Source organism: Tupaia chinensis, unplaced genomic scaffold, assembly GCF_000334495.1.
Source record: "Tupaia chinensis unplaced genomic scaffold, TupChi_1.0 Scaffold000574_1, whole genome shotgun sequence".
NCBI classification, from domain to species: Eukaryota; Metazoa; Chordata; class Mammalia; order Scandentia; family Tupaiidae; genus Tupaia; species Tupaia belangeri.
In genome coordinates this window covers 724,199-749,327 of record NW_006160088.1, presented here as the reverse complement: position 1 = coordinate 749,327, position 25,129 = coordinate 724,199, and the positions used below count along the sequence as shown (strand labels likewise).

At 44.5% G+C, this 25,129-nt stretch overlaps 2 protein-coding genes across 2 annotated transcripts in view; both read left to right on the top strand.

The window, feature by feature from the left end:
- The window catches only part of LOC102475297 (calsyntenin-2), a 419,364-nt gene extending 399,703 nt beyond the window's left edge, over positions 1–19,661 (top strand). Inside the window, exons 10-12 of the mRNA XM_006158194.1 lie at positions 4,062–4,224; positions 19,133–19,291; positions 19,621–19,661. Of these exons, the coding sequence (XP_006158256.1) occupies positions 4,062–4,224; positions 19,133–19,291; positions 19,621–19,661 (363 nt within the window). The remainder of the gene's footprint in view (positions 1–4,061; positions 4,225–19,132; positions 19,292–19,620) is intronic.
- A 176-nt stretch (positions 19,662–19,837) lies between these two features.
- LOC102495647 (calsyntenin-2) overlaps positions 19,838–25,129 on the top strand; it is a 28,715-nt gene continuing 23,423 nt past the window's right edge. The window contains exon 1 of the mRNA XM_006158170.3: positions 19,838–19,971. Coding sequence (XP_006158232.1) covers positions 19,882–19,971 — 90 coding nt within the window. The 5' untranslated portion in view covers positions 19,838–19,881. The remainder of the gene's footprint in view (positions 19,972–25,129) is intronic.

Sequence of the window (25,129 nt, the reverse complement as noted above, 5' to 3'; positions counted from 1 at the left end):
TATATATATATATATACTTGATGTAGCAAGGGTGCAATGCATGAGCACTCTCTCTCTGTGGGTAGCAATATAAACAGACACAACCTTTTGCAGAAATGAAAATTGACAAAATGTATCAAAAACCTTAAACATTGATCCAGTGATTCCACTTCCAGGACTCCTTCCTAGGGATATAATCAGAAATGCAAACAAACGTTGATGCACCACTTACAATAGCTGGTACCTAATGCCTGACGATAGTCAGTGGTTAAGGATAGCATATCCTTATTATTCAGCCATTTCCGAGCACGTGTGTGGAGGCATTTTAAGGCTGACATTAGGGAAAACATGCAAACCTTGAGACTGTTAGAGATACAGTGCGATCCAAATAGACCTCTCCCAAGTCTTGTTTCACTGGATGTTTATAGGAAGGCTATAAATAGAAAAGTTCCATTTTCCAGCAAGGTTGAAAAGTTATTACAGGCATATACTCTGGGCTGCTGGAAGCCTTGGACACTGTAATAAGTCTGAGAAATCCCTCTAAAAAGGAGACTCAGTGAGCAGGGGCACTGTGTCTATGTGGGCACCCGGCAGCTGCTGTCCATTGGAGCATACATCAGAGGAGCGGAGAAAAAGCGACTTGAAAAAATTGTGATATTGAGAGTGGTTGATGCTTCTGTTGAGTTATGGAATTATTTTACTTCACGGAATTTTGTTTATACTGTCCTACAAAAATGTTGTTTGTTTGTTTTTGTTTTTTGCTATAGGGTGCATGCACTCGCCAGAGAGACAGAACGCGAGAAATCACCCCCTGGGGGTATGGTCATGCCGCAATCCCTTCTCCTCCATTGTACTCTTGGGATATTGGGCATGCACGCACACATGCCTGGCCTAAGTTTAAGCCTCCCGGTCCAGGACTCAAACCGCAGTCGACTACATGGGAGTTCAGCAACATAGCCATTAGGCCAACTGCTGGTCCCCCAAAATGTTAAGTATTGAGAAAGACATAAAGCCAGAGAATTATTCTCTTTTCAGCTTCAGCAGATGTTGAGTGCTGTGGAGTTAGCTGAGAAACATGGATTCAACATGCCAGTCACATGCAGAGGACAGCTTCTGTGTGGGTGGGGGTGGGAGCCAAGGCTGGGAGCCCCCACATGCTTCCTGGTTGCTCTCTGTGCTCTGCCTATGATCTGCCAGACATGGGATGTGGTCAGGAGAACCTCACTGTCACCCCCCTCCCTCCCAGTATGGGCCTGGCAAGATTCCAGATGCCTCTGGGAACATCCCCAGGAGTGAACCATACTCCTGGTTTCCTCTGCTGCTTGGCTCTCTTTGCTTGCAAACCCAAAGTCCAGGGGGCATTAGGCATCTTTAGGCTGGGCACGCTTTTCAATTTCTCTTGTTCCCCACTCTTCAATCAGCCCTAGATTCAGTCTCCAGGTCTTCCTTTGTGCCACCCCTTCATCCCAGGGTCAACCCATCCTAGTCATTGGCTGGCCCAAGGACCCTGGGCCCAGCCCAGGTATGCTTCAGAGTATCACATAGGAGAGGAGTGGGAACTGGGCCAGGGCTTTTCACTGAGTACCACAGGACTTGGGAGCGATCTGCCTGCACCCCTCCTGCTTACCTTCCAAAGTCACTTAAAATATTCATCAGGCCTTATCAGGCTAATGGGCTTCAAAAGGAGCAATTTTCTGAGACATGAGACAGGACAATATAAAAAGAACATTAAGGAAAAAATTCTTATTCCAAAATGAAAGGGAAAAGATCATTTAGCATCTCTGTTGGTGTTATCTATTCATGAGAAACAGCACATTTAATTCAGACTGGGATGTAGGGAGGGCTTTGATGCCCCCACCTTGGGGTCACCTTCATGCAGAACTCATCTGTCTCCCCTGCCACAGATGGCAGGGGCAGTGGAGACAAGTGGATGCAGATGAGAAATGTTTCAAAGGTGGACTCCACAGGGTGCAGAGGGATTAGAGGGAGAGGGAGTGTTAAGGAGAGTCCGATGTGACCCAGGGCACCAGCTTCAGGGGTGGGGTAAGGTGGCACCATTCTTCAGTCTTGCCACCTGATGGGCTTCCTGTCTCCATGCCCAAGACACACCAGTCTCATCTTCTATTTTGGATCCTGCTGTACAAATTCAGTCCTTCCATGTCAATTCAGTTCCTACAGGAATTGTGACTCCACCAATTCTAGTCCATTAAGGTTATTCTGTGGTTCCCAGCCCTGAGACCAGGAGCTATAGGTGCTGAAGGTTGTGAGAGGATGGATGAGAGAGCTCTGCACTGAGTCTGGGCCGGGAGGACCCATTCATGGGCCTTCTCTGCCTCCCAGGTGCACTAGGGTAGGTTGGATTGAATCCTGTTGGGCAGGCGATCTTCTATTTTGCTTGAGTTAAATGGGCATTACGTTTATACTGGTTCCTTTGACAAGCCTTAAAATAGAGACAAAGGGAGGCCAGCAGATAGATGATGTAATGGTTACATCACTGGACTCCCACATAGTCAACTGCGGTTCAAGTCCCGGACCCAGCAGCTTAAAACTTACGCCAGACATGTGCGTGCATGCCCAAGATCCTTGGAGAAGAATGAAGAAGGGATTGTGGTGTGGCCATCCTTCTGGTGGGTGATTTCTCACTTTCTGTCTCTCTGTTTCTCTTTGTCTCTCCAGTAAGCACACGGGTTCTATACCAAAAATCTCTCTTAAAAAAAAATAATAAAATAGAGACAAAGGAATTGAGGGTTTCTGTTTGCATTTCGTTCTCCTTCTTTCTATGCACATGTTTTCTCTCTTACTCCTTTCTAACTCTTAACTCTCTCCTCTTTCATTTTCTTCTCTTTCTCTTCCTCCTTCTCTCCTTTATCTTTTTTTTTTTTTTTTTGGAGAGATTTTTGCTATAGGGCGCTTGCACTCACCAGACAGACAGAGAGAGACAGAGAGATAGAAAGAGAGAAATCACCCCCCTAGGGGGGATGGCCACACCACGATCCCTTCTCCTCCATTCTCCTCTCGGGATCTTGGGCATGCACGCACACACGCCCGACATGAGTCTAAAGCCACCAGGTCCGGGACGCGAACCACAGTCAACTACATGGGAGTCAAGCGACATAGCCATTACGCTAACTGCTGGTCCCATTCTCTCCTTTATCTTCATCTTTTCTTCCCCAAACACTCTTGTGCCTTTCTTTGTATGGTCCCATCTATTCCAAATGTAAAAAAGTTCAACTGAAATTATTTTTCTCTCTGTTAAAGAACTAAGAGAAATTTCACACAGAGCTGTTGAAGCCAATACCCCCTCCTGTGCACCAAACCCTTGCCAGCCTAGATGCCTGGTACTTATGTGACCAAGATAATCTGTTCTCAGTCAAATGTCTGCCTGATGATTGGATTCTCGAGTGCTTCTCTTCCTGTCATGTTTAATATGAGCTTCTCTAACCTCAGCATATGTCAACCATTACGTTCATTTTATTTGCAATAAAAATTGTTGACCGGGGCCAGCAGGTGTTCAAGGTACTGGACACTCCTACATGGCTGACCATGATTCAAGTCCTGGACTTGATTGCTTTCTTTCTTTTCTTACTTTTTTTTTTTTTGAGAGGTTTTTGCTATAGGGCGCGTGTGCTCGCCAGACAGACAGAGAGAGACAGAGAGACAGAAAGCGAGAAATCACCCCCCAGGGGGGATGGCCACGCCACAATCCCTTCTCCTCCATTCTCCTCTCGGGATCTTAGGCACACACGCACACGCGCCCGGCGTGAGTTTTAAGTCACCGGGTCCAGGACTCGAACTTTGGTCGACTACATGAGAGTCCAGTTACATAGCCATTACGCTAATTGCTGGTCCCTTGGTTGCTTTCTTTCTCACCTTCCCTCTCCCTGTGTCTGTGGCTCTCTCTGGTCAATTTTTTTAAAAAAACCAATAAATGAAAAATTAAAATAAATAATTCTGTAAAAAAAAAATAAAAGAACTGTTGACCTAAAAAACATCTTCTCCCCCTTTCATAATTAGAGTAAAAGCTTGTTTGATGTCACATTACATATTTGGTTTTAAGTGTTACTTCTCTTTCTTTTCATTAGATTTGTGACAAAGAGTGGCATTACTATGTCATCAATGTGGAGTTTCCTGTGGTTACTTTATACATGGATGGAGCAACATATGAACCATACCTGGTCACCAACGATTGGCCCATTCACCCATCTCACATAGCTATGCAACTGACAGTTGGCGCTTGCTGGCAAGGTAACCAAAGTGGAGGCCTCCTCCTTAACTAACTTGTGTACAGTCCATGAAAGATACTGATTGAGAAAAATAAAAAGCAACTGGTATTAGAATTAGCTAGAAAAAAATTACTAATCTCTTACTAATAAAGCAAGACTTATAAAATAAGTATTACCCTAGATGTTAAACCTATGTACAAATAAACCACTTTCCTTGGGACCAGATTGTGGATTTTTGATCAACATGAGCAGTTTCATGATTGCCTCTAAGTTGCTAATGCCTTTCACTGTCCTAGAGTCTTACCTGATTCCAAACTGTGGTTGTATAGAGAAAAAGCTGAATGCATTATTGGAATTGCCAGTTGGCTCTGACGCATGTAGGTTGGTCAAGAATCAAGGATCGCCCTTTCCATGTACAGTAACTGCCCAAGCCTACAACCTTTTGTTCAGGGAACTCACAAATCCCCAGGGCAATGCAAAACAGATTACACATAGGTCATGAGGCTATGGGTGGCCACTCTCAAGGTCAGCTATTTTTGAGCTGTGATCTCTAAGGACAGAGGTCCTTCCCTGGTTTCTAAGGACAGAGACACTTGGATGCCTTCCCGCTTGAAATTCTCTGCATCTTCCTCACTTCCTCTGCTACTGCCTCTCTCCTAATCCCCAAACCCAGGTCAACTGCCTCTTTGGAAGCAGGATAACTACTTACCCAAGCATGTAATGTACCCTTTCTGTGACCACTCAGGTCTCATAGAGTTTTTGTATCTGCTTCCTTAAGGGCTGGAGGCTATTTAAAGTACAGATGAGAGAGCAGAGGGGAAGGAAAATGCTCCCCAAGCAAAGACTCATACTTTGAGATGTGACCAAAGCTTGTTTTGTTGAAGTCTGTGAAAATTACAAGGATTTGTAACTTGGACCATTACCATGGGGAACTAAAAGGAGAGATGAGCTATACCATAAGAATAGGCCTTCTTGGGACCAGCAGTTGGTGTAATAGCTATGTTGGTGGACTCCCATGTAGTTGACCGCAGTTTGAGTCTGGACCCAGTGGTTTAAACTCCCGCCAGATGAATGTACATGCATGCCCAGGATCCCAAGAAGAGAATGGAGGAGAAAGGATTGCGGTGTGGCCATCTCCCCTGGGGAGTGATTCTTGATTTCTATCTCTCCATCTCTCTCTGCCTCTCTGGTGAGCACATGCGCCCTATGGCAAAATTCTCTCCAAAACAGAAAAAGAAAAGAAAAGAACAGACCTTCTTAGGACCAGCTGACCTAAGAGTGAATTAGGGGAGACACAAGCCACTCTGGACAAAAGTGAGTTTGGGCAGCTCCACACAGCAGGAGACAGAACCAAGTGCATAGAGTGTAGCCTGAGAGATCAGGGACGTGAAACCCAGGAAGGACACAACGCTGAATGTAAAATGAGGCAAGATGAGAGATGTTTTTGCACTGAGACCAACTACTTGATATCTGACACATGCCATATGATAGGAAAATATTCATTGAACATGTCAATAGCACTTGGTGACAAGAATTTTTTCAGTATTGTGGGCTTCCCCAGGATATCAAGAAAGGAAGACTATGTCACCTGGCAAGATCCACCAATCTAATTAATAAAGCCAGGCACTAACTCAGAGACTGCACGGGAATCATTAACTGCTGAATATGCTAGCATGATTGTCTCTGGTGCAACTCAGTTCCCTCGCCAGACACCACAGTCAGATTGAGGATATAATGAAACAGAGCCTGGAGAATGTCCATAGGAAAGAGGCCTCGAGTTATGTCCCAACCATGAACTTACCAGGATTCTTTCTGAGAGGCCCTGAGGGACCACATTATGATCTGCAGAACCAAAGCCTGCCATGAAAAGCTGCCTCCATCTCGGCAAGACCCACTGTGACCATTATCATCCAGTTACATGCCTATGACCCAGGATGGAGAGACAGTCACACACACCCACACACACACAAATAATAACGATAACTTCATGAAGAATTGAGCTAATCTTTTTTGAATTGGTTAGAATAGGCTAAGTTGTGTTGCTGTCACGAACATGCACCAATTGTTTAAAATAATTATTTTAAAATAATTATCCCATATTCCCTGTAAATCAATGGGGGCTCTTCCTGTTATCCTTAGTCTGGGACCTAAGCAGACAGAGCAGTCACTTTGCTGGGTTTCTAGAAAGAAGAAAAAGAAAGCAGAGCAAATTGTGCACAAGCTCTTAGAGGCTCCACCGGCAAGTGATACCAACCATTTTTATTAATATATTATTGGCCAAAGACCAGTTTTGCTACAACTATAACAAGGAAGGGAGATGAAATCTAAAGTTGTATCTAGAAGAAAAACTGAAAATATTTTATGTACAATACTGATAAACACCATGGTCTATCCACTTGGTCAACAGATATTTGACTCATTGTCTCATGAGGAAAAATATGACCACCATTACCTAAGTGAGACAACTCCAAAATTGCCTATTCTAGATTAAAGCTTAATATCTAATATCCCAGAGTGGTTCCTGGTGATCCCTTCATCCAAGTGAGATGCATAGGAGACTCTATAGCAGACTAAGATTTGGCTCTACTTGATCTGGAGACCCAGATGCTAATATACAATCTACTTGTCATCACCACAACCATCATGCCCTCCCCTACAACACACACACACACACACACACACACACACACACACACATACACCAGTGGAACTAGGCAGAATGACCAAAAAATACTTCCACTGAGAAAGAATTAGAAAAATATCAGTGTCTTTGGTCCATAGCAGTTCTGAAATCCCTTTAGGCAGATGTTGTAAGGCCCCCTAACCTAGAGTGGGGAATATTTTCTGTGGTTAGTGACCCCATTCTCTGGGAGTTATTTTCTTCCAAGTGTCCTCCTCGGTCACATCTGAAGAATGTATTATCACTGCATAAATAATGACTCTCATATTATACCTGATTATAATTCATTCACAGCTGTTCCACAAGAATGATTTCAAACATGAAACAAAAGCATACATTTATTTTTAAAGAATGCCTACTAGATATTCACCAAGTGTTTTTGGTCCTCTTTCCAGATGTGCCAGGGCTGCTCTTTCTTGTGGTTAGATGTGATCATGTGACTTGCTTTGGCCAATTAAATGTGAGTTGAAGTGCCTTAAGTCCTTTCCTATCAAAAATTTCAGAGCTAGTCTTGAAAGGACATTCTCCATATGCAAGGGGGTATTTATAGTCTGTAAGGAAGTGATACTATCCCACATTGTAGGTAAGGAAACAGGTTCTGAGAGGTCAAGTAGCTCACCCAAAGGCAGCCGGTCGAATCTTCCCAGCGCCTAAGCCTCCAATGTCTGTGGTTCACTGCCCCCCCTATTGTCACATGATCATATTGATAAGTTCAGTATGTGCTTGAGAAAAGGCAGGAATGTATGTGTACTGGTGCAAATGCTACAAACCCTTCGTCTTCTGAGACATCTGACAACCCTGTAAATAAAAAACCCACAGGAACTCTGCATTCCCCTTGCCAGTGTCTGACTATACACACCCTTAAGTGACCCTCCAAAAGACAGAGACAAACAGTTAAGGTTTGGGAGTCAGACAAATTTCAGGTCGAGCCCTACCACTTACTAGCAGTGCAAACCTGGCGGGGTGCTTAGCTTCCTGAAGTGTTTTCCTATGAAATAAGAATAAGCTCGACCTCCCAGGGTGAGTGCTAGTTGGATTTTCCTGGGACATGTCAAGTGTGCTTTCCGCGCTTCGTTTGAATAAGTGTGTAGATTTTTAAACATCTGCTGTTTCCTTCTCTACCATGTATCTGTTCCTTTTACCTACACCTGCCATGCAGGCAGTCTGCAAGACCTGGCACGCTCCAACTTCAGTTTTCCCAAGGTACTCAGACATAGACCCTGCCCTGCCCTCCCAGAGCCAGCAGGAGTCAGAAAGACCAGGAAAGCTGCAGAACAATCAGTCAGAAGGCGAGTGGTGTCAGACGGGCTTGAAATGTAGGCCGGGACCTGATTGCTCAGTCGTTGGGCTGTGGAGATGACTTGGGTATTTTTCCTGAGAGGAATGACAATCTACTGGTGAGATTTCAGCCCAGGGGAAAAAATTCCTGAAGTCTTTAAAATTGGGCTTTATTAGGTAAGTCAGAGTTTACCAGGAAGGAAGGCAGCAGCGCATGCTTTGACAGGAAATTCGGTGTGGACATGCCTAGGGATCCTTGCCACTGAAACGTACATGGACCAGAAGAAGCGGGAAAGAGGCTTGAAAAGGAATTGAGACCAACCCCGGGGACACCATACTGCCTTGCTAGGGAGCTTGGATTCCTGTGAATGCTGACATCCTCCTTGGAGCCACATTTTTGTCTTGGATGGACACATCAAAAGATTTTTCTATAGGACACGGTGCTGTGAGATTAATGGCCTATGATGCCATCCTTATCTCCGCGTGTTTCCAAACCTTCTGAAGTCTACTTATATACATAGATAAGCCCTCACTGTGAACCTCTGCTTGCCTTCAGCTTTGCAATTGGGGGGAGCTTTTCAGGTGCTCTTCAGATTGGTGAGGGAACTAGTTCTCAACTGTGAAATTTCTGACGGGGGTTTAGCAATGGCACTAGAAAATGATGTGGTCACAGCAGCTTGTTGGGCTCTCCTGCGAACTGGCTGCAGCCCTGCTGCTGGGCAGTGTTCTACGGCTGCAATCAGCCTACTCTGTCCTGGTGGTGAGTTGGAAAGCAAAGCATTCAGTGGCACTTCGTTTTCACTGGTATTTTTGTTTCTAGTCATTAAAAAAAAAAAAAAATTAGATTTCATTTATGCGTAAGAAATGTTGCCAGTGATGCCGAGAGCACATGGCATCTTGTAATTGTAAGGGAGAGGCATTGCAGTCAGGAAAGATCTTTTCCTCTGTGTGACCAGCACCCACCCCCTTGGAATCGTCTCTGTGTTCGAGTGGTGCAGGACACTCAGGGTGGAGTCAGACATCTCTCATGGCCATGCTCCCTCAGCAGTGTGGACTCAGGCTGCTGCCTTTATACTTTTCTTTTTTTTTTTTTTTTTTTTTTTTTTTTGAGAGGTCTTTGCTATAGGGCGCGTGTGCTCGCCAGACAGACAGAGAGATACAGAGAGACAGAAAGCAAGAAATCACCCCCCAGGGGGTATGGCCACGCCGCAATCCCTTCTCCTCTGTTCTCCTCTCGGGATCTTGGGCATGCATGCACATGCGCCCGGCGTGAGTTTAAGCCACTTGGGTCCGGGACTTGAACCGTGGTCAACTACATGGGAGTCCAGCGACATAGCCATTACGCTAACTGCTGGTCCCAGGCTGCTGCCTTTAGACAAATATTAGGTTCCTTGTTTCTCTGTGGCTCCCAGCAGAGGAAAAGACCACTTAAAAGACTAAGTTAATTCATCCTTTTCCTTTTTCTACTCATCCCACGTCTAAGAACAAAAATTCAAGTTCTACTGATACGTAAGGACAGTACCATCACATCTGCTTCATCCCTGCTAAGCTGGGCCCGACCACCCAGGTACTGTAACCCGCATAAGGAAGTGAGTCAGGAAGGCTGCCGGTTGTGCCAAAGCAGTCCCTGAGGGAGCACTGGGGTTTAAGAGCAATGCCACCACACGTGACTTCAAGACACCCTTCCCTGTACTACAACTGACCTGTTTTGTTTAGCTGTCTGGGCAGGAATTTTTTAATGACCTAGCTAAACATGTTGGAAGAAGCACAGTTCTAGGCACTTGCTCAAGAAGCTACCGTCCTGGGCTAGCCCTGCAGCATCATAGGCAAGCACTTAGCAGAGGGAGCCACATCCCATAGGGACAGCTGTGGTTAGAGTTCCCGCTACAGAGGCTTAAAACTGTGCCAGACATGTACGGAGGATGGATGGATGCCCAGGATTGTGATGGATGGAGAAATGGAGGGAAAAGAACCACAGTAGGACAAGCCCCATGGAGGGTGCTTTCTCTCCTCTTCTCTCTCTCTCTCTTTTATGCATTATGTACTCTCTGGCACAATAAATAAATAAATAAAATAGCCACCACCCAGGACCAGCAGTTGGCGTAATGGCTATGTCACTGGACTCCCATGTAGTCAACCACGGTTCAAGTCCCGGACCCAGTGGCTTAAACTCACATGGGATGCGTGTGCGTGCGTGCCCAAGATCCCGAGAGGAAAATGGAGGAGAAAGGATTGTGGCGTGGCCGTCGCCCCTGGGGGGTGATTTCTTGCTTTCTGTCTCTCTGTCTCTGTCTTTCTGGCAAGCACACGCACCCTATAGCAAAAAAAAAAAAACACCTCTCAGAAAAAAGAAAAATAGCCACTACCCTACTACCCTGCTCCATGCCTGACCAAAATTTATTCTGGGCGGATCTCATCACAGAGTTCCCTATCCGTGGCTCTATTCCTTGTGACCACCTCACCCACCCTGTCTCTGCCAGAGGACTCTCCTCAGGTGTTCTAGAGTATCCAGCCTTGTCTACTTCTGTGACACCACCCCCACCAGCCTTGAATGCAGAAGGCTTTCTCCCCTGGATCCTGGCCTAGCTAAGTTCTACCCCCTACTTAACAAATGTGGCAGCAAGAGATAGAGGAGAGGGTGTCTCTAAACATTAGAGACTGTAAAGGACATAGACAGAATTCTCACTGTGGCTTTTAGGAGGAGCCAAAGCAAAGCGTAAGAATAGTCAAAAAGGAATAAAAAGGCAGAAATAACTCCTGAGAGTTGGAGGAATCATTAGCATATGATCCTCGAATCCAGGGACTCAGAGCCACATGTGGGCCCAAGATCTGCTGCACATTTTCAGATCATTTTCCTGCCAGACATTAGCATTAGTGCAAAGACTTGGAATACATGCCGTCACTTAATAAGTTAGCCTAATTTAGAACAAATTTCTTTTAATAAAGTCTGTGTTGAAATTATCCTGCATCCCTAGGGTCTCCGCCACAGGAAGAGAGAGAGGCATGTACTAGCACAGTCTGCCTTACATTCAGGCGACATTCCCAAGGAGGGCGTCATGAAACTCCAGTCTCTCAGAGCACCCGCTTCAGAAGGAGGCCAAGGTCAAGGCCAAGCTTTGGGAATTGACAGAAACCTTCCCCACGCTACCACATTGGAGAGTCACGATGCACATTAGATTGTTAAAAGCTCTCAAAATCATGCCAATAAAGCAACCTAGTTAATTACCTAACCCTTGTTTTCCAGCCTTATTTCGTCGTGGAACTCCCTCTGGGAAATAGCTTTCCTGGAACACTTTTTGGGAAACATCTATCGGAGTTATTAATGCAACTCTCCATTCCCTAGGATTGACAGTTTCCAAAGGGTAGGGATTGTCTGTTCAGGACCTAGCCACAGAGCCTCAACCTCTTCATTTCCTCTGACTCTAGGACCTAGAGAAAGTTGATAATTAATGTTTGTGAATTCTTGAGTCATTGAAAAAGTCATAATGTATTTTTCTGGGTTTTTTTTAATACGTAAAAATGCATCATGACTTTTCTGATAAACCACTATATATCCCTTCTCTGAGGATGTTTGACCAAGGTGTGTGGCTCAAAATCTTGGCACACCCAGAGAGATGACTAAAAGCTTGTCTCTTAGCACTGTCTATCTTCAGAAATCAAGAAAGGATTGTTCTAGACTCTGGAGTCAATTGACATGGGGACACATTTGCTTTCAAAATGACACAGATGAAATTAGGTTTGAAGTTTAGTGAGTTGTGTCTGTAAACACAGTATAATTGGGCTATAATTCTAACAGATATCTTAGTCTTAAGATTATAGTAATTGGAAATTTTGGGGACAGCAGGTGGCATGGTGGTTAAGGTCCCATGTGGCTGACCATGGTTCGAGTTCAGGACCTGGTGGCTTGCTTTCTCACTTTCCCTCTCTCTGGGTGTCTCTCTCTGGTCAAATTAAAATGAATGAATGAATGAATAAAAATAAATAGATATTTTAAAAGATTATATTAATTGGAAATTTTAATGACTGTCTTAAAAATGATCATTTTAGTATCTGAGAGACATACAATGGGAGGGAGGGAAAGACCACTGACAAGAAAGAGGCAGTGGGAACCAGCAGTTAGCGTAATGGCGATGTCGCTGGACTCCCACGTAGTCGACCGCGGTTCGCATCCCAGATCCGGTGGCTTAAAACTCACGCCGGGGGCGTGTGCGTGCGTGCCCAAGATCCCGAGAGGAGAATGGAGCAGAAGGGATTGTGGTGTGGCCACCCCCCCTGGGGGGGGATTTCTCGCTTTCTATCTCTATGTCTCTGTCTGTCTGGCGAGCGCACGTGCCCTATAGCAAAAACCTCTCAAAAAGAAAAGAAAGAGGCAGTGAAAATGCACGTGATGAATCTCCTCCTGGGGTTCCTTGACCTGCTACCACTGTAACCAGTCGCCATGTTTGAGCTGTTGTCATGCACCAGCACCAAGCACTTTACCTGGGCTCTCCTTTAATCCTCTCAACCCCGTACTGTACACATAATTATAGTCCCCATTTTGCAGATGAGAAAACTGGGAATTAGAGAAGATAAGTACATTACTTAGAGTCACATAGAACCCAGATATGAACATAGTTCTGCACCACCATGGCCCTCAACCTAAGTGTACTCCTAGACAGCCAAATGAGGAAAATCAGAGCATTCTGGAATCCGAAGTCAAGTCATTTGCCCAAACTTCCTTGTTATTTTCCCCACAGATTGGACCAAGTCAAGCTCAATCCTAAAGATACGAAAATCCCATCAGGTATCATAGTTAAGTGGCAGAAAGGCTGAATTTGGGGTCAGTAGAAAAGATTTCTGCCCTTTCTGTTGTTATTTATCTACTCTTGGTCTTCAAAGACAGCATCCTCTCTCTCAGACTCTTAATTCCTTCATCTAGAAAATAAAGGTGATATTCTGCATGATATATGAGAGTCCTTTCAGTTTCATGAATTTAAGTCTCTAATCCTAGAGAGCTGACTTTGAGAGTCATCACTAAGCCGTATGTTTTGCTCACTGCAATGCCATGTATTGTTTACTGGAAAGGCTAGAGATGGATGCATAGAAATGAAAGGTTGAGAAAACCTGCTGAGATATGTCATGGCCAGCCATGATGACAGGTCATCTGTCTCCACAAGTCACCTGCAGCCTCCAGCTGTGTGAGCATCTCCTGGGGTTGTGCAGACAGCATTTTAAAGTTGCAGCGTATGGGGGGGTCTATTACACACTTCACTTAGTCTTTGCGTTCTATGGGTGTCTCCATCACTGAAATGAAGAAATGAGAGAAAGCAAGATTTCAGACGGTCTCACCATTTGCATTGCTCAAAATTGATAGCTGACCATCCATGAAATTGTGTTCATCGAGGGGCGTCCCCATCAGCCAGCCATGCACAGGGCGGCATTCAACTCAAGCAAGAGGGAACACAGCCCCCTCTCTTTTCCATGTGTTTCTCAGACTCAATAGCTGTGGGCATGACAGCAGGAAAGACCGGAAGTAGTATCCTGCACACACTTTGCACAAGGAAGAAACTTATATATACTATACTACATAGCTAGAGGTGGGGGTGGGGGAGTGATGCAGGTGGGGCAGTTCTTCATTCCTGGCGCAAGTTCTTGCTAAAAATAGACAGGCTACATTAAATCACGTTTGCCAAATACCATTGGTTTTTAAGACAACCATGTTTCCCAACAAACTTGACACCAACCACTGCGACTTGCTGCTGAAGCCATTCTGTGTCTACAGAATCCAGTATAACTGGGCATTCTCCCCTAGCACTGTGTCAGTCCTACCGTGTCTCTCTCTAAGAAATCCTCCTTGAACCCTCCCAGCCACACATCACATTGTCCTCAGTGTCAGGGCAAAGGTTTGGGAGCAAACAAGACTTGAGTCTGAATCTTGTCCACATTCAACTGTGTTTCCTTTTACTCCCTCCATTCTGCCTGTATGGGAGAGATGTGACCTCTGCTAATTTAAAATTCTCCAAGTTCCTTAAGATTTCAGCTGAATGCAGGGAGGTTTATGAGCTAGGGTGTTGAGGGGGACCTCGAAGACCTTGCCACACAGGGGTCCACTGCAATGGTGCTTACTCCTTTTGGTCCTCAGTCCCTGGTGGTCCTTCAGGACTGGTCACTGTCTTGGTATTCTCTTGTCTTACTTAGGCACACAGATATATCCCTGCTGCTTCCCAGGTTCTCTGTAGGACACTTGCCCAGCTGCACCAGGTCACATTCTCCACCAACTTCACATACCCCTTCTAGGGCTCAGTCCAACAAGCTGCTGTGGGTGCCTAACTCTGCAACTCTGGCATTTCACCCCTGCTACTTCACCCCACCCCCATGTCTAGAGCACCATTTCCTAGTCTAGGGGGAATAAGATCCCCATCTTGTAGTCAACTGGTACTAATAAGAGGCTAGGCATACTGCAGATGTTTTAAAAATGGGTGCCAATCGTAATGGCTATGTTGTTGGACTCCCATGTAGTCAACCGTAGTTCAAGTCCCAGGCCCGGTAGCTTAAACTCACGCCGGGCGCGTGTGCATGCGTGCCCAAGATCCTGAAGGGAGAATGGAAGAGAAGGGATTGCAGTGTGGCCATCCCCCCTGGGGGGTGATTTCTTGCTTTCTCTCTCTCTGTTTCTCTCTTTCTGGTGAGTGCACATGCCCTATAGCAAAAACCTCTCAAAAAAAAAAGGGGGGGGGGTGGTGCTAATCGCCAATCTACCCTCAAGAATCCAAAATCATTCTTGCAAACATTTCAAGAGAGGTTTTCATGGAAGAAAGTATGCTTTTTTTTTTTCCCTCTTCCTCATGTTCCTAAATGTTTAGGCTTCTGAAAAAAAAAATACATCTTGGGGAAAAAACTCAGCCTGAGGCCCCTTCTCTACTCACTGCCATAACTCTCTGTAACCTTGAGCACAATGCTAGAGAGATGTTTAAATGGAAGGAAGATGAGAAAAATACTAAAAAGAAAGAAAGAGAGAAAGAAAGAAATAAAGGGAAGAGAACAGAGGCTAAGATCTCAGAAATGCTATTGCACCACTTAAGGATTAAATAAAATAGCACATGAAAGAACTTGCTATGTTTAAAAGACCTACTAAATGATAGTTATTTTTCCCCCTCTGACCCAGTGGGCACATTGTCTACAGCACCTGTTTGGAAATTAATCATGTACCACCTGGGAACATCTATTACACTGGCAATTTAATCTCATATTTTTATCTTACTTTCCCAGTGTCTATAGTTTATTCTCCCAACTCAATGTAAGCTCCTAAAAAGCATAGTCCACATCTTATAATTAACTGAACCTAGCAGAAAGGCATATAGCCTATGCTTCAAAAAAAGGGTGCAAGATCTAGCGTCAAGAATCCAAAATCACATTTGCAAACATTTTATAAAGGTAGAAGAAACTAGGCTATTTTTTTCTTAAAATGATTCATGAATGTTTATGTCTAAATGTTAACAGGAGAGATACTGTCTCTATATATATGTATATATATATATATATATAGAGAGAGAGAGAGAGAGATGTATAGATATATCTACATCAACCACCCCTGAGTAAATACACTTCAAATTTTAAGCTGGCCTCCTATTGGAAAATGCTAATAGAATCCATTTCCGTGAGCTTCATCACTAAGTGCATCACACGTAAGAGATTTCTTGAGTCAAAACATAGAACATGAATGCATTTTGATGATGGGAAATAGCATGTAAACTACTGTCTCAGCATGTCAGAGAGTCACAAAATTTGGCCTGTGAGGATGGCACTGCCGAGTGAGCAGTTAAGGAAAGCCCAGAGGTGGATCACAGCAGTCTTCCTCTAGTCTCAGTCTGGACTGAGCTGACTGGCACCACCAGGACACCGTAGCTGGTAGATGGATGTACCGTAGGGACGTACTTGGCCACTTACTAGGCCTAAGTTTTTTTTATCTGTAACTATAGAATGAGTACCTGTCTCCCAGGGGTTTCATGAAGAGCTAATGAGATGATGTATACTGAGAAATTCGTATGGTGCTGGGTAAATATTGCATGCTAGTAAATGATATAGGTTGTTGGACCTGCTGCTCCAAGGAATGGAGGAAGCAGGAAAGAGATGAACAACTGGATGCCCTGGAGAGCAGCAGCTCCACCATTCCCACTCTCCTTCCTGCAGGTCAACATAGATACCCCTTCACTAGGGCAGGACATGCTAAGCTTGGTGGAGCACATTATCCAAGGGGAGTTTGAGGTCTAGATCACAGGGTCCCAAATTAGGTCCCCCATATCCATGGGACACCTCAGGTCATTCCTCCAAGTCAAACCTGTGTAGAGTTTCCTGTGAATGGAGCACTTCAAGAGAGACTTTTTCTATTTCCAAAGTGAAGGTGCTTTAGGTAGCAAGTAATAACACTATGAGTCAAAATGACTTAAGCCTTCTGTATGAGTGGCTCCCACAGTGCAGACCAGAGGGAAGGTCCTCCAGAATCTGCTCAGCCCTCCTCTGGGTGGTGCCATTTTTGTCCTTCAACTGCTGACAAGATAGCTACACAGCCCTTGACCTTCTATCTACACTCTCCAAGGAAAGAAAGCAAGAGTTTGTTCCAGAAACTTTCTGAAGAGAAAAAAAAAGAAACTTTTATTTTTGGTAGAGGGTGGTAATCAACTGCTCTTCTCATGACACTGGCCTAAATTTGGCCTCATGATTACTTCTGGACCACTTCTCGTAGCTTATCAAATGCCAGGTGCTGATCAGCTTTAGCTAGGTACTGGATTCCAGGTGTACTCCTGAGTCAATAGCTGAAACAATAGAAATAGCATAACGTAGTTAGCTTATACGAGAGTCCATCCCTGGAGCTCAGATCAACCCTGCAAAGTTCAGGTCTACTTTTGCAGGGGGAAGGAATGAGATGGATGCTGGAGAGACAGCCACAATGCCCACCACTGTGCTAGTCTTCAACTCCTCATCTCCTTTAATTCTTCCGAAAATTATAAAATGGTTTTTCTCTGCCAGGCATGGTACAAAATGCAAGGAGGACATGAAAGGCCTTGGATTGGGAGAAATAATTAACCCTTTAGGTGCACGGTGCCTGGCACAGCACTCAGCCTCCAATATTGCCATCATTAAAATAATCATTAAAATAAATGCTACAGTGGTTCGAGCTCTTATCCAGGACAGAGAGAGTTTAATAAATTATAACAGTGTATAAAGAGTACCAAGATAAACCTATGGTGGTATCAAGGAGAGAGGCCACATAAGAAATATGGGGACAGCAGATGCATAGTAGTTACCTCACTGGACTCCCACATGGTTGACTGTGGTTCGAGGCCCAGACCCGGCAGTTTGAAACTCACACCAGGTGCATGTGCATGTGCGCCCAAAACATCCTGAGAGCAGAGTGTTGGAGAAGTGATTGCAGCACGGCCATCCCCACCAGGGGGTGATTTCTTGCCTTCTGTCTCTGTCTCTCTGGCAAGCATACATGCCCTATAGCAAAACACTTTCTGAAAAACAAAGATATACCCAAAAGATCCAACCTCAAGGAACTGGTAGCCTAGTGGTTGTTAACCTTGACTTCACATTTAATTCACCTGAGAAGACTTCAAATTTCCCTGTGCCAATCCAGTCAGAATACCTGGGAGTTACCAGGTTGTTTTTATAAAGATTCTCTAGATGATCAGAATATGTAGCCAAGGTTAAGAACCACCATTTTAGCAGTTGCAGACATGAAACACACATGTGAGCCATTAGCTAATGGTATCAGGTAGTAAGGATACATTACATGAACTGTCAGTGTTCTAAGGCTCAGGGAAATAAGAGGGTATGGTGGGCAGGGGGCTCAGGGAAGGTTTCTGTGATCAGCAAAGGTAGGGAGCTTAAAGGGACTTCGGTACCAGTGAGGTTGGCCTAAACCAAGCCATTTGTGGCTGATGTCTCAGTGTGAGGAGAAACAGATAGAAGCAAAGGTCTGTAGGCAAATTGGGAGGTGTTGTCAGTCTAGATCCAATCAGGAGAGAGAAATCACTCAGTGATCTTATCAGAAAAACATAAAAACTCATTAACTATAATAGGGAGTTGGGGTACTAAGGGATTAGTGAATAAAAAGTGAAGAGAACTCTTAAAAACATGGCAATAGCAAAGGTAAAGAGCAGCCAGTACTTCCAGGGCTAAGATGGAGCACCTGAGGGAAGGTCTGCCCTTCCGAAGCAGAGGCCTTTGTTGGCACAGCATGGTTCTTGAATGGCTGAGAAGTCACCTTCGTGTTGCTTGGTGAAAATCTGCCTTCCAAGGAGTGGGGTAGCCAGGCACAGGGAGGTGTCTCAGTGGAGCACGTTGTGTTACAAACTGGTGGCAATGTGGAGTACTGGAGAAGCTATTGACTACACACCACAGAAGGCAGGAGCTGGGGAAGCTGTAGGGGCCACTGAGAGAACCAAAGAAATATATATATATATATATTGGAGAGGTTTTTGCTATAGGGCGTGTGCGCTTGCCAGAAAGACAGAGAGAGACAGAGAGACAGAAAGTGAGAAATCACCCCCCAGAGAGGATGGTCACGCTGCAATCCCCTCTCCTCCATTCTCCTCTCAGGATCTTGGGCACGCACACACACGTGCCTGGCATGAGTTTAAGCCACCAGGTCCAGGACTTGAACCGTGGTCGACTACATGGGAATTCAGTGACATAGCCATTACATCAACTGCTGGTCCCGAGCCCTCCTGACTTCTAAGACAATATGCCCCATGAAAGTAAGTTTTAAATTCAACAATGCCACATCATCTAAATTTGATGCAGCGGAAAGTGTCAGGGCATTAACAACATATAACATCCTCTAGTTGACATTCTCCACTTGGAAGGAAATGCTGAGGTTGGGGGGACACAGTCAGGGTGTCCTGGGCTCTGTGGCAAGATGAAGCCTTGAGGGAATGTTTCCCACCCATCTCCACAGGGCAAATGACAGTGCTTCTTTATCTTTCAGGAGGAGAAGTCGCCAAACCACGGTTTGCTCAATTCTTTCACGGCAGCCTGGCCAGTCTCACCATTCGCCCTGGCAAAATGGAAAGCCAGAAGGTGATTTCCTGTTTGCAAGCTTGCAAAGAAGGGCTGGATATTAATTCCTTGGAAAGCCATTGGAGAGGTTTTTGCTATAGGGCGTGTGCGCTTGCCAGAAAGACAGAGAGAGACAGAGAGACAGAAAGTGAGAAATCACCCCCCAGAGAGGATGGTCACGCTGCAATCCCCTCTCCTCCATTCTCCTCTCAGGATCTTGGGCACGCACACACACGTGCCTGGCATGAGTTTAAGCCACCAGGTCCAGGACTTGAACCGTGGTCGACTACATGGGAATTCAGTGACATAGCCATTACATCAACTGCTGGTCCCGAGCCCTCCTGACTTCTAAGACAATATGCCCCATGAAAGTAAGTTTTAAATTCAACAATGCCACATCATCTAAATTTGATGCAGCGGAAAGTGTCAGGGCATTAACAACATATAACATCCTCTAGTTGACATTCTCCACTTGGAAGGAAATGCTGAGGTTGGGGGGACACAGTCAGGGTGTCCTGGGCTCTGTGGCAAGATGAAGCCTTGAGGGAATGTTTCCCACCCATCTCCACAGGGCAAATGACAGTGCTTCTTTATCTTTCAGGAGGAGAAGTCGCCAAACCACGGTTTGCTCAATTCTTTCACGGCAGCCTGGCCAGTCTCACCATTCGCCCTGGCAAAATGGAAAGCCAGAAGGTGATTTCCTGTTTGCAAGCTTGCAAAGAAGGGCTGGATATTAATTCCTTGGAAAGCCTCGGCCAAGGAATAAAGGTAAGGAGGGAACCAGCATCAGCATCGCCCCCAATAAGACACTGATTTATGAGTCTGAGCTGCCAGCGCCGGAGCAAACCAGGAAATGGAGTTGTTTCCTGTAACTTTGCACAGAAATGGTGCCATGGCTAAGATGCTGCCATGGAGAGATTAACAACTGCGACTTCCACAGTGGCCTTCTGCTGCCACCTCCTGAAAGCCCTGGACCAAGCCCTGTGTTAATCAGGCCACTGTACAACCGTAGGCACATGTGCAGTGTCCACCTGAAGGAAGTTGTTATATTTCACCTGTTTGTGGGTCAGTTGGGGGCTTTGTTGTGTTTTTGCCTAAAGGAACTGATGCATGCAAGTATACGTTTCAAAAACATAAGGAAATAAAAAGTTAGTACCTTATACAATAAAATCTAGAAAGGTGAAAACCTGAGGTAGGGTAGGATTAGAAAGAAGATACAGAGGTCATTGGGTCTTACCTTGTTACATTGAAGCCCAGATTAAGCTCTGAGCAAAGCTGGCCGTCAAAAGGAACACAAACTAATTTATGATTTTTACTGTCCATGCAAAATAAAAATAGTTGAGTGGGGACCAGCAGTTAGCATAATGGCTACGTCGCTGGACTCCCACATAGTCAACTGCGGTTCGAGTCCTAGACCCGGTGGCTTAAACTCACACCGGGCGTGTGTGCATGCGTGCCCAAGATCCCGAGAGGAGAATGGAGGAGAAGGGATTGCGGTGTGGCCATCCCCCCTGGGGGGTGATTTCTCGCTTTCTATCTCTCTCTCTCTCTCTCTCTCTCTCTCTCTCTCTCTCTGTCTGGTGAGCGCACGCGCCCTATAGCAAAAAAAAAAAATAGTTGAGTGATCTAACAGAATCAAAGCTACATTCTGAGAAAAGCTCTGCTGGTAGGGGCAGAGAAGGATGTGACCACATATGGCTTCAGTAAGCACCTCTCCGACAGGCAGGGTTACTTTCTGGCCCCACCTGGACTTAAGGGGACCCTGTGGGCACTGAGACCCTAGGGTCCTGATGAAAGAGCAGAGCCAACATGATTATAACCCCCACTCACTCATCGTAGACCCCAGTGTGAGAAGGCAGCCCCCAGCCTCATCCCTGAAAACCTAGGCAGCCTTCTCTGTGCCTTCTGGGGCCCAGGGCAGCCCCATAACGCCCAGCATCTGTGACACTTTCCCTCTGTGGCCATTGCCCAGGTGCAGTGTGACTTCTCATTCATCCCCTGCCCAGTGCTGCCCTGGGCCTGCCTCTCCTGGGCAGGGAGTCACCTCTCCAGCAGAAATTCCCCTATTAGTGGTTACTGCTTGTAGGACTCTGAGGCTGGGTAGTGTTTTGAGGGATTGATGGTCTGAACATGTCGTGATTTCTTTTTCTTTTTTTAAGAATTATTTTATTTAACTTAATTTATTTAATTTATTTTAACTTGACCAGAGAGGGACAGAGAGAGAGAGAGAAAGTGAGTCACCAGGTCTAGGACTTGAACTGCAATCAGCCATGTGGGAGTCCAGCACCTTAACCACCACGCCACCTGTCAACCCCCATACATGGTTTTCTTAAGTCACAGTCAGTTTAGCAAGCACTCTACTCATGCATATGCATATGTTTGGCTGTGGGCTGGGTACTGCAATATTAAAGTCAGTGTCTTCAGAGAACCCAATGGCCCAGGTGGACATGTACAATTCAGCTGATTGTGGGACCAGCAGATGGCATGATGGTTATGTCTCTGGACTCCCACATAGTCAACTACGGTTCAAGTCGCAGACCAAATGGGTAAAACTCGTGCCAGGTATGTGTGTGTGCATGCCAGAAATCCCAAGAGGAGAAAGGAGAAGGGGAAGATGGGAGTGCTACAGAAGACACAGTAACAAAAGACGAACTTTCCAGAACATTGTTTAACATGGACTAGCCTGCCTCTCTCTCTCTCTCTCTCTCTCTCTCTCTCCCTCCCTCCCTCTCTCTTTCTCTCTCTCACCTTACACACACAAACACACATACACACACACACACACACACACACACACACAAGATATCAATTGCTAATTCCCTGTCATTGGAGGAACCTTACAGGACCACCTCGCCTTGGAAAACCAGTCTTGGCCTGCATTTATGTTGTTTCCTTAGGGTTTTGTCAACACAGTGATGTAAAATTCATCCTTTGACCCCCCTCTCCCTTTTCTCTAATTCTTGACTTACTCCAAGAGTGACTGGCTCTTCCCTGCTCTAGACCAGCTGATGGGGCCACCGTTTCAAAGTTCTAGGTGCTAAAGAACAAATAAGCCAGAGATGCTAAACTTAAAGGCCGCACATTGTCTAGAACCATAAATTAAGAACCACAGCAACTTCTATAGAGTTGTCACAGCCTGTGGAAAGAGGAGGTGCTAAAAATGAGTGCACGAAAACCTGGCACTTGGGAGAGGCTGATCTGACTTCTCCGATACCACCTGCTCATAACCAAGTCATTGCAAACGATCCATCCCTCGGGCATGCCTGATAAGAATTAGAGCACTGTGTGAGAAGTTAATAAGACATACAATTTACAGAGCACCCACGGGGGGCTCTTTTACATTCATTATCCCTACTTCTCACAACAAATTAAATATTATGACCCCGATTCAAAAATAGGGAACTGGGGCTCAGGGACTTGCCCAAAATAAGTTCATGTCTTTCCTTCACACCAGAATTCAAATTGGAAAACATTCTTAAAAATGACTAAAATTGACGTTTTTCCTTTTTTCCCTGCCTCCATTTATCCCTCATGTCACTTCTCAACAAGGACTATTATTTTCTTTTTTTAAATAAAAATAGTTTTGTTTTAATAGTAGCTTTGTTTTTAAAGGTTTTGTTGGTTGGTCTTAGTTTTCTTTTATTTACATTTATGAAACTTTTTAATTTGTATTAATTTTAATTTAATTTTAATCACATTTATATTTATAGTGTACAACATTGCTTTTTCCAGCACAAATACCATGCATATCAGTTAAGATAAAGACACTACTTGCGAACCAGCAGTTAGCATAATGGCTATGTCACTGGACTCCCATGTAGTCGACCACAGTTCGAGTCCCAGACCCAGTGGCTTAAACTCATGCCAGGCATGTGTATGTATGTGCCCAGGATCCCCAGAGGAGAATGGAGGAGAAGAGGTTGCGGCATGGCCATCCCCCCTGGGGGGTGATTTCTCGCTTTCTGTGTCTCTGTTTCTCTCTGTCTTTCTGGTGAGTGCACACGGACCCTATAGCAAAACAAACAAACAAACAAAAAAAAAAAAAAACTTCTTCAAAAAAAAGGTATTACTATATTACTATATATATATTAGCTATTCATTTTTTTGTCACTTAAATGTACTTTTTTTTCTTCTCCTCTTCTCGCACCTCTATTACCTACCCCTGTATTATCTCTATCCTTACTCTCTCTAGTATTTACCATTGCCCTCCCTGCTTCTATATCTTCCAAACTTTCAGTTTCTGATATTGGCTGGAGATGTATGAAGTCCGTCTTTTATAGTCTGTCTTGCTTCACTTAGCATTAAGTCTTCCATATTCATCAGCTTTGTATCAGATTTCAGAGTCTCATTGTTTTTAATGGCTGAGTAGTATTCCATAGAGTACATACGTCACTTTTTTCAATCTACTCATCTATTTTTGGACATTTGGGTTGATTCCATGTCCTAGCCACTGTAAATAATGCTACAATAAACATGGATATGCAAATGTTTTTCTGACTGAGTGTTCTTCTGTCCTCTGGGTAAATGTCTAAGAGTGGAATTACTAGGTCGTATGCTAGTTCCATTTGAAGGTTTCTGAGGAATCTCCAGATCATTCTCCAAAGTGGTTGTACTAATTTGTATTCCCACCAACAGCCTCGCCAGCATTATCATTATTTTTTAATTTTAGCCATTCTGACTGAGGTTAGTGGTATGTCATTGTGATTTTGATTTGCATTTCCCTTATGATAAGATATGTCAAGCACAAAGGAAAAAATAAAAAAGGACCAGCAGTTAGCGTAATGGCTATGTCGCTGGACTCCCACGTAGTCAACCATGGTTTGAGTCCTGGACCCGGTGGCTTAAACTCACACCGGGCGCATGTGCGTGCGTGCCCAAGATCCCGAGAGGAGAATAGAGGAGAAGGGATTGCGGCGTGGCCATCCCCCCTGGGGTGTGATTTCTCGCTTTCTGTCTCTGTCTTTCTGGCGAGCACACGCGCACACCAGAAAACCTCTCCGAAAAAAAAAAAAAAGATGTCAAGCAAGTTTACATATCCTTTTGGGCCATTTGTATGTCTTCTTTGGAGAATTGTCTGTTCAGTTCATTTTCCATCTTTTCATTGGATTGATAGATTCTGTGTGTGTAAACTGCTTTAGTTCCCTGTATGTTCTGGTTATCAGGCCCTATCTGAGGTATAACTTGCTATAATGATACCATTCTGAGAGCTGTCTTCCCACTCTGAAGGTTGTCCTCTCATTCTACTGTTTCTTTTGCTGTGAAGTAGCTTCTCAGGTTAATATAGTCCCATTTGTCTATTTTTGGGACGATCGCCTATGCTTTAGAGGTCTTCCTTTAAAAGTTTTTGACTACTCCAAGATCTCCAAGAGTTTTTCCTGTTTTCCACCAGTATTTTAATAGTTTAAGGTTTTATGTTTAGGTCCAGAAATTTGTCCATCTCATCTGTTACTTTGTTTATTGGCATATAATCAGTCGCTCATAATCTCTAATGATATTTTGTATTTCTGTTATATCCACTGTAATAATGCCTGTTTCCTTGCTGATTTGATTTATGTGATTCCTTTGTTCTTCTTGATTAATCTACCTAATGGTTTGTCAATTTTATCTTCTCAAAGAACTAGCTTTTAGTTTAGTTTACTTTATGTAAAGCTCTTTTATTCTCTATTTCATTTATTTCTGCTCAAACCTTTATTATTTCTTTTCTCCTGAAATTTTTTTTGGTTTTTTTTTGTTGTTGTTGTCTTTCTAGTTCCCTGAGTTGTGTCATTAGGTTTTTTAATTGCCACCTTTATGATTTTTTTCTTGTTGGCACTAATTGCTATGAACTTTCCTCTATGACTGCTTTTGCTGTATCCCATAGATTATAAACACTTGTTTGTTCATTATCATTGGTTTCTATGAACCTTTTTATTTCAGTCTTAATTTC